At 49.6% G+C, this 15,549-nt stretch overlaps 1 protein-coding gene across 1 annotated transcript in view; it reads left to right on the forward strand.

Annotated features, from left to right (window-relative positions):
• The first annotated feature begins 1,046 nt into the window (after window positions 1–1,046).
• Window positions 1,047–15,549, forward strand: part of MAST3 (microtubule associated serine/threonine kinase 3) — a 194,460-nt gene continuing 179,957 nt past the window's right edge. The window contains exon 1 of the mRNA XM_069217416.1: window positions 1,047–1,108. Coding sequence (XP_069073517.1) covers window positions 1,062–1,108 — 47 coding nt within the window. The 5' untranslated portion in view covers window positions 1,047–1,061. The remainder of the gene's footprint in view (window positions 1,109–15,549) is intronic.

Below are 15,549 nucleotides of genomic sequence, written 5' to 3' on the forward strand. Positions count from 1 at the left end.
ATGCCACTATTGCAGGGGCGCAACACTGGCCCCTGCTGCCCCCGTCTCCATGAGTATCTGTGGCTCGAGGGCCCCCCACAATATTCTCCAAAGTGGCCCCTTCCTTTTGCGTCAACACCTGCAGAGTGGGGCTCCTCCATTAGCCACGGCGCAAGCATGAAAGTGCTGGTGAGGCACTTCCGCCCTCGGTCCGGGAGGGGCGCCCCCACAATCTGCCGGAGATAAGACGGCCACTCTCAACGCGTGAGGTGCGCCGGGCATGTTTGCACTTCCCGCTACTACACGCACACACTGACACACGCACACACACACACACTGACACACGCACACACACTGACACACACACACTGACACACGCACACACTCCACACACGCACAGGCAGACACACGCACACACACTGACACACGCACGCACACACGCACACACACTGACACACGCACAGGCAGACACACACACAGGCAGACACACACTGACACACGCACGCACACACACTGACACACACACTGACACACGCACACACACTGACACGCACAGGCAGTTACACACACAGGCAGACACACACTGACACACACACTGACACACGCACACACACACTGACACACGCACACACGCACAGGCAGACACGCACACACACTGACACACACACACTGACACACACACTGACACACGCACACACACTGACACACACACTGACACGCGCACACACACCGACACACGCACAGGCAGGCACACACACACACTGACACACACACACTGACACATGCACAGGCAGACACACACACACACACACTGACACACACACACTGACACACACACAGGCAGGCACACACTGACACACACACACCGACACACGCACAGGCAGAGACACACACACACACTGACACACACACCGACACACACACACCGACACACACACAGGCAGACACACACCGACACACACACACCGACACACACACAGGCAGGCACACGCTCACTCCCCCGAGGCCAGCTGCGCCCTGTGCAGTTATTTCAGCCGCGCTGACGGCGCCGGGCAGAGCCAGGCTGGCAGGCAGAGGGAGCCATGAAAGGCAGGAGGGACAAGCTGAGGATCCCCTCTCTTACCCTGGAGTGAGTACCCCACGCGCCGGCCGCCGAGAAGGGGAGCGGGCGGGGACGAGTCGGGCGCGGTATAGCGCATGTGGCGACGAGGATATGTCTTCATGGCACTCTTAGCGCGCGAGTCTCTGCGTTTATGGCACTTTGGGGCGACGCGCTCAGTCGCGTGGGGTGGCGGTGAGCGGATCTGGGCGCGCTATAGCGCCTATGATGGCGAGAATATGCGTTCACGGTACACTGGGACGAATGTGGTGATGGACAGATGTGGGCGCAGTGTAGCGCCTATGCGACTGGGCGATGCGTTCATGGCACATTGGGGTGATTGTGACGAGTGAGGGTGGGTTGCTGCCCCCTGTGAAGAACGGGGAGGAGAAATCGGGACATCCTGGGGTTACGTTCTATCACGATAGGCTACGATAGGGTGTGATGTCAGAGGGTACACAATGGTTTCGCATGGTATATATGTCTTGGTATGATATGGTATGTTATAGTATGGTGTGATATGGTGCAGCGCACACTCTGAAACAGATGCGCTTTCGGCTGCAGACAGGGTGGCGATATGAGCGCGACAGACAGGGGCTTCCCCGCCAGCGTCTCGTGAGACCAAGGAGGGGCTACCCACCAGGGTGGTGACAGCATTTGGAAAGATTGGGGTGGGGAGGTGGGCCTGTTAGCAAGATTTTTGAATATGTGGTAACGCGACGAGCCCACCTTTCAAATATCTATTGTCACGATCCGCGTATCGGGCACCCCCGTGGCATCAATGCGCTATATTCCTGATATGATACAATATAATAGATGTTATGTGATCGTGGTCGCGACAACCTTAACGAAAATGGCTGTAATGATTAATGTAGCAACACGATGATGTGTCTGTTGATCACCCAGTGATAGAAAGGCAACCCCCGCCCCCGCCTGCGCCCCAACCCCAGATGAGGGGAGTTCCCGGAACGGCTGGCAAGCTCCCTGGACTGCAAATCACCCTGAAAGGGATAGAATCACGGCCGAACCTAGCCCGCCTTTTAAAAAAAAATATTGGAATGAAAAAAAACGCATTAACTACCAGAAGCGACCCTAAAATAGTAAAAGTTGTTCATAAACCGTTAGAATCGTTGAGGATGGTAAACAATAACATAAACTGATTTAAAAAAAAAAAAAAAAAACATTTTTTTCCTACGTGTTCTTTTAAAAATGATTACTCCCAAGGGGCGATCTGAATAAGTAAACCAACGCGTAACTATTGTTGTTTGCACATACGTTCTCGCTTGTAAACTCGTATTGTAAGGCACCAAAGGCGCCTTTAGCTAACATGTTTGGCGCTATATAAAGAAGAAAAAAAAGAATAATATAAGTATAATGCAGCTGACGGGTGAAAGAACCAGAGTCTGGGATGTGTGGTGCACCTGATGAAAGATTGTCAGGCCCCTTTCCTTACCCCGTCCGTGCAGTATCACCCCCTTCCCACCCCCCCACACACACACACACACTTCTTCTCCCGCCCCAGCGCTATCGGCAGGGCTCCTCCCGAGGAAACCACTGAGCCGGAGACGAGCGAGGAGGGGGCATTCTGCATCACAACCCAGATTACTATGGGACCCGGAGGCTGGTGTTAGGCGGTTGCTAGGCAACAGGCTCCTGTAGCTTGCAATGATCTCTAGCCTCCATCGTTTTTGAGGGATTCCGGTCTTATCCAGAAGGGCCTTTGCCGCCGGCCTCCATGTTTTGCGGGATTCTTGCTTAATGTAATTACGATTTTTTCTACGCTATTCCGCGGAAGATCTAAATTTGCGTAGCCACCCACCCCCTGCTGCTGGTTCGCTTTCTGAACTGCAACTAGAAATTGCACCCCCGCCTCCCACCACACCAGAGTCCTCCACAAAAAGCTATATTAATTTCTCCTCACGCTGCTTCCTGGGGTCCCAAGGGGAAACCTGCCCAGGGACCACACTCTAAAAGGCTGGTATGTGTTTTTTTGTTCCCGTTAGTCGAACTACACATTTAATAACCGTCTGCCATACATTTTTTTCGCATCAAGTGAGGGAGAGGTGTACGCAGGTGTTGGCCTTTCTGCTGTCCTGCTTCTATTTGTGAGAGCATTAGTTCTCTACAGATTCATAAAGCGCCAATGTTCGGTATTGCTACTACTTCAAGGCGCTTTAAGCAGTGCTTAATTTGTAAATAAAAACGTGCCAGTGCCCAAATACCTTTTTTAAAACAAGGGGCTGCTACAATGAAATGTGCGAACATGGAATACTAAGGCGGCGTAATCCTGAAGCCATCTCGGGCCTCTTCAATCCATTTACAGCCACTCCCTGCCCCTTCAACTCACTCTTGCAGCTTTCTGCTTTCTCTCTTTGTGACTTTTTCTCGTTTTTCCCTCCTCTGTGTTTCCCATATGTGTTTTTGTTCGCAGTAAATGGTTGAGGCAGAAGAGTAAGCGCCGGCCCTCAAAAATAAGTGCCCGTGCTCAGCACCGGAAACAAGCACAAATTAAGCACTGCCTTTAAGTCTTTCAGAAAATAGTGCAGAAAGCTAGTGCTGATTAGTACAAGGGGCAGAGCACTTGTGCAAAGTATTTTTTTGTCTCACTGATTGCATACAGGAGTTTTCACTATTAGAAGTGTTGAAATGTTGAATGGCGCTAGAATTAATGTTCCTGGTGACTAATACAGCGTTTGCACGTTTTCACCTAGTGAAAACTGACAGTTAAATCTCCTCCAGGAGCTTCCCCTTAAATCCTCGTGAAAGGTTGTGCTTTAAAGGTGCAAGAGGCTTACGGGCTACATAGACGTGTGAGGCGCCTCACCCTGCCCATGCACAACAAGCTTCTTGCACTCTGTTTGCACGTGCCCCGAACTACAGATAGTCTGTCTACCTTGTGTGTATAGCGCCTCACCTCTCACCTTGTGCCGAAATGTGCTGGGGCTCCTCACTGTGTCTAAACATGTGCCCCATTCTACTCGCACACTCAGTCCACATGTTCAACGCCTGTCACCTTTCCATGTGCTCGAGCGCCTCACACTGAGCAGTCATGTGCTCTAAGCATGCTGCACTGTCTGCCCGTGCACCACAGCTCCTCAGGCTGTCCATAGCCCCACGCACAGCACACCCTGTCCATCAATCGATCAGGTATATGTAAAGCGCTGCTAATCACCCGTGAGGGTACCCAGGCGCTAGGTTGTAGGGTTTAGTCGAAAAGCCAGGTCTTGAGTTTCTTCCTAAATTCTGCCAGGGAGGGTTATGTCCCTAGGTGGCGTGAAGCCATGTTTCGCGCGACCACCAGGCGCTGTATGATGGGTGCCTCTGGCACTGTTCACCCATGTAACAGGTGAGGTTGCATGATTGGCTCAGGTTCGGTCCGGGATTTACACAGACGAGTAATAGAGGGGATATGGTGGCCCTCTTAGGGTTGCCACGGTGTTGGGTGTAAGGACCGATGTGAAAGGTGGTAGGTGGACACTGTCTCTGAGGTTGGAGACCATCCATCTTAGAGCATCTTCACACATTCCGAGAGGATGAAGTCTTTGTGGCGCGTGTGATGTCAGCCAGGGTCAAAGGCAGCTGATAAATTCAGAAACAATAGTCCGGCCACTCCGCTTCTGTCCTCTGTGACTTTCAGATCATCCCAAACGGGGACGATGCCTGACTCTGTACCTCTGCCTGGAGCCGGACCTCTGGTATGATGTCAAGTCATTTTCTTCTGTAAATTTTGAAAGATGAGCAAATACTGCTCTATGAAATATTTTTTCCTAAGAATGGTCCATTTGACTTAGAGCAGTGAGATGATGATCACATGGATCGAGGTTTTTCCTTGTGGGAAGTGGTCTAATGTAGGGAGTTTTCAGCTCGGTGGAAATGGCCCTACTTCCAAGCACTTGTTACTCGTTGAGTAAACCGCTAGCTACGTCCCCTGCACAGGTTGTCTGGAGGATATCTTTAAAGATTTTTGCAGTGCGGACCTGAAGGTGATGCTGATGGCTTGGTACCAATGATAACGTTGAGAAAAACCTTTTCGGAGAGGCCATTGGAAGTATGTATTGGCGGAAGATTGCTTCTTACTGCAACTGCAGTTAACGAGGCGCTAGTAATGGAGGCCGCGGCAGAGCGCTTACATCACTGGAGGTCACGAGGTGGAATCTGACCCTTTTGGCATAATCTGTGCCTGCACCCTTTCCTAATTTGAGTCCTTTATCCCATATTGGGTATTTTTATATCAAGAACCTTGCTGAAAGGCCAGTATACTTTGTACAGCACTTTTGTTAGAAGAGCTGACTTTGAACCACAAGCTTGTTCCAAAAATGAAAACACCTTGAGCTTTATTTAGTGGGGAAGCCAAAGGTGAATGAATGGGGGCTGGGGAGCTGAGCTGTGGGACTGGTATACTTTTGCTGACATGCTGTGCCCCCTGCCCGGTGGGCAGTGGGCAGGAATAGCCGGAGCTGTAGCAGAGGGCGGTCTGGGATCTGGGACAGGTGGGCCAGCCAGGGCCCTTGAACCCCAGGTGCTCGATAAGCTTGTTTTCCATCCCTCCTGGGCAGGGACTGGCAGTGACCTGGGCACAGTGCACAGGGTAATGATTAATGAAGCCGCAGGCTGCGGAGGTGGCAGCTCGAGCCTTAAAGGGACAGGCACACCACACGAGGGTGTGTCACGGGGAGCACAGAGTGCTGGGTGCACACAGCAGGGAGTAGGGAGGGGCAGAGAACACAGCAGGGGTGGGGCAGCGTCAGAGAGGGGCGAAGCCTGGAGAGCAGAGCGTGGAGGACTCAAGCAGGAGAGATGGGAGAGGCCCAGGCAGCAGAGTGGTGAGGGTCAGGCAGCAGAGTGGTGAGGGTCAGGCAGCAGAGTGGTGAGGGTCAGGCAGCAGAGTGGTGAGGGTCAGGCAGTAGAGAGGTGTGAGGGTCAGGCAGCGGAAAGGTGAGGGTCAGGCAGTAGAGTGGTGAGGGTCAGGCAGCAGAGTGGTGAGGGTCAGGCAGCAGAGTGGTGAGGGTCAGGCAGCAGAGTGGTGAGGGTCAGGCAGCGGAGAGGGTGATGGTCAGGCAGCAGAGAAGCGATAACCAGGCAGCAGAGAGGTGTGAGGGTCAGGCATCCGAGAGTGATGGGGCACAAGCAGCAGAGAGTGGTGAAGCAGGCATCAGAGACTTATGAGTCCCATGCAGATACGAGTGGTGATGACCAGTCACCATAGAGTGGTGGAATCTAGGTAGCAGAGAGTGGAGAGGGCCAGGCAGCAGAGAGGCGATAACCAGGCAGCTGGGAGGTGTGAGGGTCAGGCAGCAGAGAAGTGTGAGGGTCAGGCAGCAGAGAGGTGTGAGGATCAGGCAGCAGAGAGGCGATAACCAGGCAGCTGGGAGGTGTGAGGGTCAGGCAGCAGAGAGGTGTGAGGGTCAGGCAGCAGAGAGGTGTGAGGATCAGGCAGCAGAGAGGCGATAACCAGGCAGCTGGGAGGTGTGAGGGTCAGGCAGCAGAGAGGTGTGAGGGTCAGGCAGCAGAGAGGTGTGAGGATCAGGCAGCAGAGAGGTGTGAGGGTCAGGCAGCAGAAGAGAGGTGTGAGGGTCAGGCAGTAGAGAGGTGTGAGTATCAGGCAGTAGAGAGGTGTGAGGGTCAGGCAGTAGAGAGGTGCGAGGATCAGGCAGCAGAGAGGTGTGAGGGTCAGGTAGCAGAGAGGTGTGATAGTCAGGCAGCAGAGGTGATAACCAGGCAGCAGAGAGGTGTGAGGGTCAGGCAGCAGAGAGGTGTGAGGGTCAGGCAGCAGCAGAGAGGTGTGAGGGTCAGGCAGTAGAGAGGTGTGAGGATCAGGCAGCAGAGAGGTGTGAGGGTCAGGCAGGAGAAAGTGTTGAAGGTCAAGCAATAGAGAGTGATAAGGGCCAGGCAGGAGAGGGTGGTGGGGGATGGGCAGCAGAGGGTGGTAAACCTCAGGCTAGTTACTTGTCAGACCCAGGGAGAAGAGAGTGGTGAGGGCAGACATGATGAAGGGGTTAGTTATAGGCAGTTGGGCAGCAAAGAGGGGTGAGGGCCAGGCAATGTAGTCAGAGAGAGGGGTGAGGGCCAGTCATAGGCAGAGAGAGGGGTGAGGGTCAGGCAGCCATAGGCAGAGAGAGGGGTGAGGGCCCGGCAGCCACAGGCAGAGAGAGGGGTGAGGGCCAGGCAGCCATAGGCAGAGAGAGGGATGAGGACCAGGCAATGTAGGCAGAGAGAGGGGTGAGGGCCAGGCGGCCGTAGGCGAAGAGAGGGGTGAGGGCCAGGCAGCCATAGGCAGAGAGAGGGATGAGGACCGGGCAATGTAGGCAGAGAGAGGGGTGAGGGCCAGGCAGCCGTAGGCGAAGAGAGGGGTGAGGGCCAGGCAGCCATAGACGAAGAGAGGGGTGAGGGCCAGGCAGCTGTAGGCGAAGAGAGGGGTGAGGGCCAGGCAGCTGTAGGCGAAGAGAGGGGTGAGGGCCAGGCAGCCGTAGACGAAGAGAGGGGTTAGGGCCAGGCAGCCGTAGACGAAGAGAGGGGCGAGGGCCAGGCAGACATAAGCGAAGAGAGGGGCGAGGGCCAGGCAGCCACAAGCGAATAGAGGGACGAGGGCCAGGCAGCCATAAGCGAAGAGAGGGGCGAGGGCCAGGCAGCCATAGACGAAGAGAGGGGCGAGGGCCAGGCAGACATAAGCGAAGAGAGGGGCGAGGGCCAGGCAGCCATAGGCGAAGAGAGGGGTGAGGTCCAGGCAGCCATAGGCGAAGAGAGGGGCGGGGGTCAGGCAGCCATAGACGAAGAGAGGGGCGAGGGCCAGGCAGCCATAGAAGAAGAGAGGGGCGAGGGCCAGGCAGACATAAGCAAAGAGAGGGGCGAGGGCCAGGCAGCCATAGGCGAAGAGAGGGGCGAGGTCCAGGCAGCCATAGGCGAAGAGAGGGGCAAGGGTGGTCAGGCAGCCATAGACGAAGAGAGGGGTGGGGGCCAGGCAGCCATAGACGAAGAGAGGGGTGGGGGCCAGGCAGCCATAGACGAAGAGAGGGGTGAGGGTCAGGCAGCCAAAGGGCGAAGAGAGGGGCGAGGGTCAGGCAGCCATCGGTGGAGAGAGTGGCGAGGGTCAGGCAGCCATCGGTGGAGAGAGTGGCGCTGGGACGCAACAAATGGTTTAAAACATTGATACCTACTAGGCGCCAGAGCCCCTAACGTTGTGATCATCCTTCCATTAAAGCGAGAGCGGTGAATGAATGTTACCTCTCTTCAGACTGCCACTGAGCGCAGCGAGTTTGTGGTTAGAAGTTGGAGTAATAATGGCCTGGCCCCATGGTGCTCTGCACCGAAGGCTAAACAAGTGATACACATTACAAGTGTCCAGAGACCTCTCTGCGCCCCTTGGTGACACCACTCTATGGATCCAGAATCTGCCTCTGGCTATGTTACATTTACGAACTGCTGTGCACCCCTGGATGCAGCCAGGGAGAGGCAAACCGTTGCCCAGGAAGACGTGAGACATAGGCGTGCCTGCATCCAGGGTGAGCACCTGTGACTCATGTTTACAATCCGAATTATAAACCCGAGCCACTACAGGCGCGCCGCACCCGTGTCCCCTGCCACTTCCTGGGGTCCAGGGTCCTTTTATATCAGGACAGGAGCTGAGGAAGATTGGAACAGGCAAGCAAGATCTCTGGCAGGCGGTGGCAGAAGGGAGTGGGGCAGTCAGTCTTTTATCACAGTCATTCCTTACCCTGAGGTAGCAGCCTTTCTGGAAATGTTACACTTCCCCCCTCCAGGCCAGTCTTGGAATAAGCAAGTCTACAATACAGCCATGGCCCTCTCATAAGGAGAGCGCCTCCAAAGGCATATCAAATAGTCACACATATCTAACAAAATCAGGAAAATGGTTGTTCCTAAGAGGAGTTCAGGGGTTCCTTGTGTTTCTTTGTGTTTAAATGACTGATCTCCAAGCAGTTTTCTCAAGCTGACAACAGCAAGATCCTCTGAAACTTGAATGAAACAGCCTCTTTGATTGGCCAGGCAGAGCTTCAAAATCTGAACCCTATGATGAAAAGAAATCCACTAAAAAGTCCACTCGTAAGGAACGCAGGAAAGCAAATGCTTTATTTTCCCATTTTGTCCCATTGTACAGACAAGCATCATGGGAAGATTAAATTAAGGTACTGGGGTAGCCACCTTGCTGTGGCATGAAGGCCTGAGTCTACACAAGGGTCAAAGGTGAAGCAAGGGATCAACTGATTAGAGGAAACTACACATGTGACAATATTACAACAGTGCAGGTTAACCAAGAGCTGTGTGTGAACCACAATTGTTATTACCAGAGAGGGCTGACACTTCCTTCAAGGAGACCACTGCACCCACTTATAAGCTGTTGAAAATTCCAAGATACATGGGGGTCAGAAAGGTTCATCTCGATGGAAGTCTGTCTGTTGCTGCAGAGACAATCCAAGAGTATCTGTGCCACAGAATGCACCCAAAACCTGCCTCTTCTGCATATAATCCCTAAGTGTTAGCGCCAAGAAGCCAGAGGGAGCGATAGAGCGCTCTGCAAGCATTGCAAACACAAACATCTCTGCTGTGATTTCTTGCACACTGTAACTTTAGGTTAGCCATGATGTTCTCTAAGCACTTGTAACAACATTAGTAACACGAATTATAATAGTTTACCGTACTTAATTACCAGAAATAATTACAATACAACAACCAATACAATAATTTAAAGAAATTAATGTTTTCTTTTCGTAAGGAAAGGTTTGACCTGTTGCACGAATCAGCACCAGCACTTAACACTTCACAGACGATAAAAACATGCAAAGTAAGGCATAATAACTATAGCATTGAAGTTACTTTAATGGTTTCCCCAACAGCAGAAGCAAAATCCATAAATTTGACAATCCTCCCACAAACTGAGCCATTGTGCGCTACTGATGAAGACCCATGGCCTGTACATAGGCCTCCTCCCCTAAACACTGTCCTAGATTAATCTTTTTGTTTGTTTTGGCTCCAGAAGTATTGATCACTAGGTCTGGATCACCCCCCCGTACCCCACCAATACGATAAGTTTGCTTGTGCCATATCCATCACTTATGAACTGTAAAATTGGAGCGTAAATTAGCCGGGATTGTAAGAAGAACCTAAGGCGAGGGTGTATGGCACCAAAACATGTACTAAATGTGTAACTGGAATGGTGATATAACTTAATTCTTTCTTTAGACATAAAAAAGTGATATTTCACAAATTTCCCTTTTTTTGCTGCATGTCCCTTGATTCATCCTCAAAGCAGATTGATAAAGTTTCTCACCTTCCGATGTCATAAAGTTCTAAAATAACAAATAAATTACTAGGACTCAGTTGAAGTAGAGATAAGATTTCTTGCTAAGTCCAACCATATCAGAGCTTTAGTGAACCAAAGGCAGCTTTTTGGCATTGCATAATAAACGCCAAAATAGATTTGTCAATCGATACCAAAATAGAGATAAAGACTAAAGGCCGGATTACGATCTTGGCGGACGGGATAGTCCATCACAAGCCTGACGGGTATCCTGTCCGCTGTATTTCAAATTCCATAGGATATAATGGAGCTTGTAATACGGCGGACGGGATATCCGCCATGTTTGTGACGGAGTATCCCATTCGCCAAGATCGTTATCAGGCCCTAATTCTGATTGTATCTGGCATTGTGGTATGACTTCTAAGTACATATAACTTCCCTAAGCAATTACACTGTAACAGCAATTCAGCGTTTTACGTCCAGCAAAAACAGGAGTTTTTAAAGGTAAGTCAGATTAATTTTGCCCACAAATACCATTGTCAGCTGTGAAAAGGCTCTCCCTTTACTCCACACTGGAATTCTTCAGCCCATAACTCACACCTAGCGCATACGGACATACTGACTATAGATGTCGTTCTTATTTAAACTTTCATCTGTAGTAGATCCCAAGCTAGGAATAATCCACAGTAACACGCTGAGATTCTGTGGTGAGTTAGAAAACTGCTTTCAAAGTTACCAGTTGTTACTTGCTTGATTTCGTCGTCAGGAATCTTTGTTAGTATTGCCAAAGAAGATTTTATTTTTTTTAACCCTGCATAACTGCATTAACCAAAGATCCTCGTCACCATTAATATTACTCAGATTATTAATTTCAAGTTGGCTTGGATGATATTTTATCAAACCACAGCTGTAATACTGTGCCTGGAGTGGTCAAAGGGTTTTGTCATTTTTCACCTTGGTGTGGATGACACTGGCTGATGCAATGCTTAAAGACGTAGCTGCAGAAATGGCACAGGACTTTGTCACGTTTCTAGTTTGGCGTGAATGGCACTGTGCTAATCCTATGCATGCTTAAAAACTCTGCTAGAAAAAACATACATTTGAGTTGAGCAGTTTTCGAGTGCCAGTGTTAGGATGCTCCATATAAAGGAATCGCTTTCCACCTAAAACTTGGGAACTACCCAGAATTCCCTAGTTGCTTTTTACCATAACTTATGCAGCACTCTAAGCCTGAGGAATCTTCTCAAAATTTTCAAAACTTATACTTTGGTCAGTTCAAACAATGTCTCAAAAGTTTAGGGGTGATCCATCAAGTGGGGGACGAGAAAAGGGGGGGGAGGGTGGGGGTCCCAAAATGTGTTTTCCCCATTCATTTTTCCATAGGGTCTCTAGACACGCCTGCAGCCCAAACCACTGAACGGACTTACACCAAATTTGGCAGGAAGCTAGATCCTGTTCCACAGATAACACTTTTTGTGGTTTGGTGCAAATCCATTAAGTAGTTTGGGAGTAATTTAAGGCCAAAAAATATAGATATATAGGGATGCAAGATTCTCTGCAGATCCACCACAGATCGATTTGCAGATCCATGCGCCATAGGAAGAATCTGATTGGCTGGCCGCAACCTGACTGAAATGTTGTGGCCGCCATTTTATTTTTTCAGGAAACGGTCCCCGGGGCTGAAATGTGGGGCACAATGGAGCAGATGGGGTAAGGGTACAGGTTCCCTATCTCCATGGGGTGATATAGTTGTGATGAAGCAGTAAATAATGGGCTTCAATTGCCCAAAAACATATTTTGTTGATGTTTCACAAGATCCGCGGATCCACCTGCAGGGCTCAGCGCAGCACCCAGTGTAAATCCGTGGGTAGATTCATGGATCTCAAGGAAAGTCAAAAAAAATATATATATTCATACAGCTACTCAACCACCCTGAAAAAACCCTCACATCCACTCTCACACCCAGAGAGACACTCTCACACCCACTCTCACATCCAGGCAGACACTGTCACATTCACTCTTACACCCAGACAAATACTCTCACATTCACTCTCTCACCAAGAGAGACACTCTCACACCTAGTTTCACACCCAGAGACACACTCTGACACTCACTCTCACACCCAGACAAACACTCTCACACCCACCCTCATAGGAAATTAGACAGTGTCACACCTGCTCTCTCACCCAGATAGATGCTGTCACATCCACTCTCACACCAACACAGACACTCTCATGCTCACTCTCACACTCAGAGAGACACTCTCACACCCAGTCTCACTCCAGGCAGACACTTTCACACTTGCTTTCTCACCCAGACAGAGACTCTCACACTCACACCCCGTGAGACACTGTCACACCCACTTTTACAGCAAGATAGACACTGTCACACCAACTCTCACACCCAGAGATGTGCTGTCACATCCACTCTCACACCCACACTGGCACTCTCACGCTCACTCCCACACTCATACAGACACTCTCACATCCAGACAGACACTGTCTTCCTCATTCTCACACCCAAAGAGAGACTCTCACACTCACTCTCACACCCAGAGAGACACTCTCACACCTAGTCTCACACCCAGAGACACATTCTGACACTCACTCTCACACCCAGACAGACATTCTCATACCCACTGTCACAGCAAGCTAGTCACTGTCACACCCACTCTCACACCCAGAGAGAGGCTGTCACATCCACTCTCACACCCACACAGACACTGTCACACTGGCTCTCACACCCAGACACACTCTCACACCCATACATACACTATCACACTCACTTTCAGAACCAGTGAGATGCTCTCACACCTACTCTCACAGCCCAATCAACACTGTCACGCTCACTCCCACACCCAGAGAGATGCTAGTCTTACACCCAGAGACACACTCTGATACTCACTCTCATACCCAGACAGACACTCTGACACCCATTCTCACAGCAAGATAGGCACTTTCACATTCACTCTCACACCTCCACAGGCACTTTCACTGTCACACTCAGATAGACACTCTCACACCCACTCTCACATCCAGGCAGACACTGTCACACTCATTCTCACATCCAGGGAAAGACTCCCACACTCACTCTGACAGGAAAATAGATACTGTCACACTCACTCTCACAGGAAAATAGATACTGTCACACCCTTTCTCACACGCAGAGAGACACTGTCACACTCACTCTCACACCCAGAGACTCTCACACCCAGAGAGACACTCTCAACCCCACCCGAACAGCAATATAGACACTGTCACACCCACTCTTGCACCCAGAGGGATGCTGTTGCATCCAGGCTTACACTCACACAGGCACTCTCACGTGCACTCTCACACTCAGATAGACTCTCACATCCAGGCAGACACTGTCACGCTGACTCTCACACCTAGAGAGAGAGACTGTCACACTCACTCTCACACCCAGACAGACACTCTCACACCCATTCTCACAGCAAGACAGATACTGTTACGCCCACTCTCACACCCAGACAGACACAGACACATTCACTCTCACACAGAAAGAAAAACTTTCACCCACTTTCACACCCAGACACTCTGACACTGAGTCTCACACCCAGAGAGACACCCTATCATCCACTCTCACATTGAGGCAGGCACTCATTCACACACTCCACACACTCTTACAGCTAGGCACACTCTCACACACACTCTCATACCCAGATAGACACTCTCACATTCAGTCACCCACCCAGAGAGAGAGCGACACACCCGCTTCCACACCCAGACATACTCCCGTACCCACTCTCACACTCAGGGAGAGTCACACACCCAGAAAAATGATCACACACCCACTCTCAAACCAAGATACACACAGTCAGACCCACTGTCACTTACACATACATTCTCTCACACACACTTTTATTCACAGACCAAGACTTATACATTCACACAAATACTCATATAGTCTTCAGTGTGTACCATCTGAGAGGCAACATCTTGTTGCATTAGGGAAGGATCCCAGGGCTAATATGTGTTCAGTGATGCATATGAAGGAGTCAGGGTCGGACTTCCCTGGCCACATAAGTTTAAATAAATATGGCATATTGAGAAAAATGTGTAGAGAATGTTAGCATTTTTTTATGATTTTGAGATCCGTGGTTGGATCCACGGATCTGAATGACTTAACAAAATTAAGCACTGAAGAATAAATAAATATGTGTATGGTTAATGGATTGGCTCTGAAAAGAGCCTTTGTGTTTATGATATGTAGGTGGTTACTACGGATGAAAGAGGATGCAGTCTCTCAAGTTATGCAGGAACACCTTGTTGTCTTTGTCTGTTAGATGAACTCCATCATTTCTGTATATACCATCCATATCAAATTGTATGCTATTGTGGTATATAGAGCCTATGTTATGGTCTCTGAGGAATGCAGCAACAGTTTTATTAACATGTTTCCTGGATTTTTCTATTTGTGGGTAGAACTGAGTTGACCAGTTCCACTTCTGTCTTTGGCAAATGTTAGAAAAAACAAAAGCCATGGGTGGTGGTGGTTGGATTAACATATAGTAATGAAAATTACTTTACGATAAAAAAATTTAGAAATTCACTGAAAAAACAAAGGTTACAGGGACCTTATAGTTAGGAAATAGAATTAAAAAAACAGAGAAATTCACTTAGAGGGACATTATAATTAGGCTCACATTTTAAACGTACAAAACCATAGAAATGCAACTGTTATAGTTAGTTATTTCAAGTAACTATAACTCATTCCCTAAGGTAACTATAACTCACGCATAACTATAACGTCCCTGTAACTTTTGTTTTTTCAGTGAATATGTATATATATATATGAAAACAGCTTGGCCCAAAAAGCAGCGTGCTCTGTTCTGCTGGTGCCAGTGGGGGGTTAGGACCAACACCCCTATGCATTATTCAACAAAAAGAAAAGGCCGCACTCCCAGGGGCTCTTCTTGGTGAATTTCATTGAACTGTCAACACCATTTGATCACTATGCAAACTTTATATCACCACAACAAGTTTCAACTTTTCAGTCTACCTCAGGTGGTTTGAGTCTGCATACACATGATCTTTCAATTAACTTTGCTTATATTAGCACAAAGGCATTGTGGGACTTGTAGTTCAGTGGCCAGCACCTGTGGGAGTCATATCCATATAATGCAAAATTAGTTCAATATGCAAATTGACTCCTGCTTTACATGCAAATACATAATGCTACTGCTAGTAAGTATTAA

The sequence above is a fragment of the Pleurodeles waltl genome, chromosome 12, assembly GCF_031143425.1.
Source record: "Pleurodeles waltl isolate 20211129_DDA chromosome 12, aPleWal1.hap1.20221129, whole genome shotgun sequence".
NCBI classification, from domain to species: Eukaryota; Metazoa; Chordata; class Amphibia; order Caudata; family Salamandridae; genus Pleurodeles; species Pleurodeles waltl.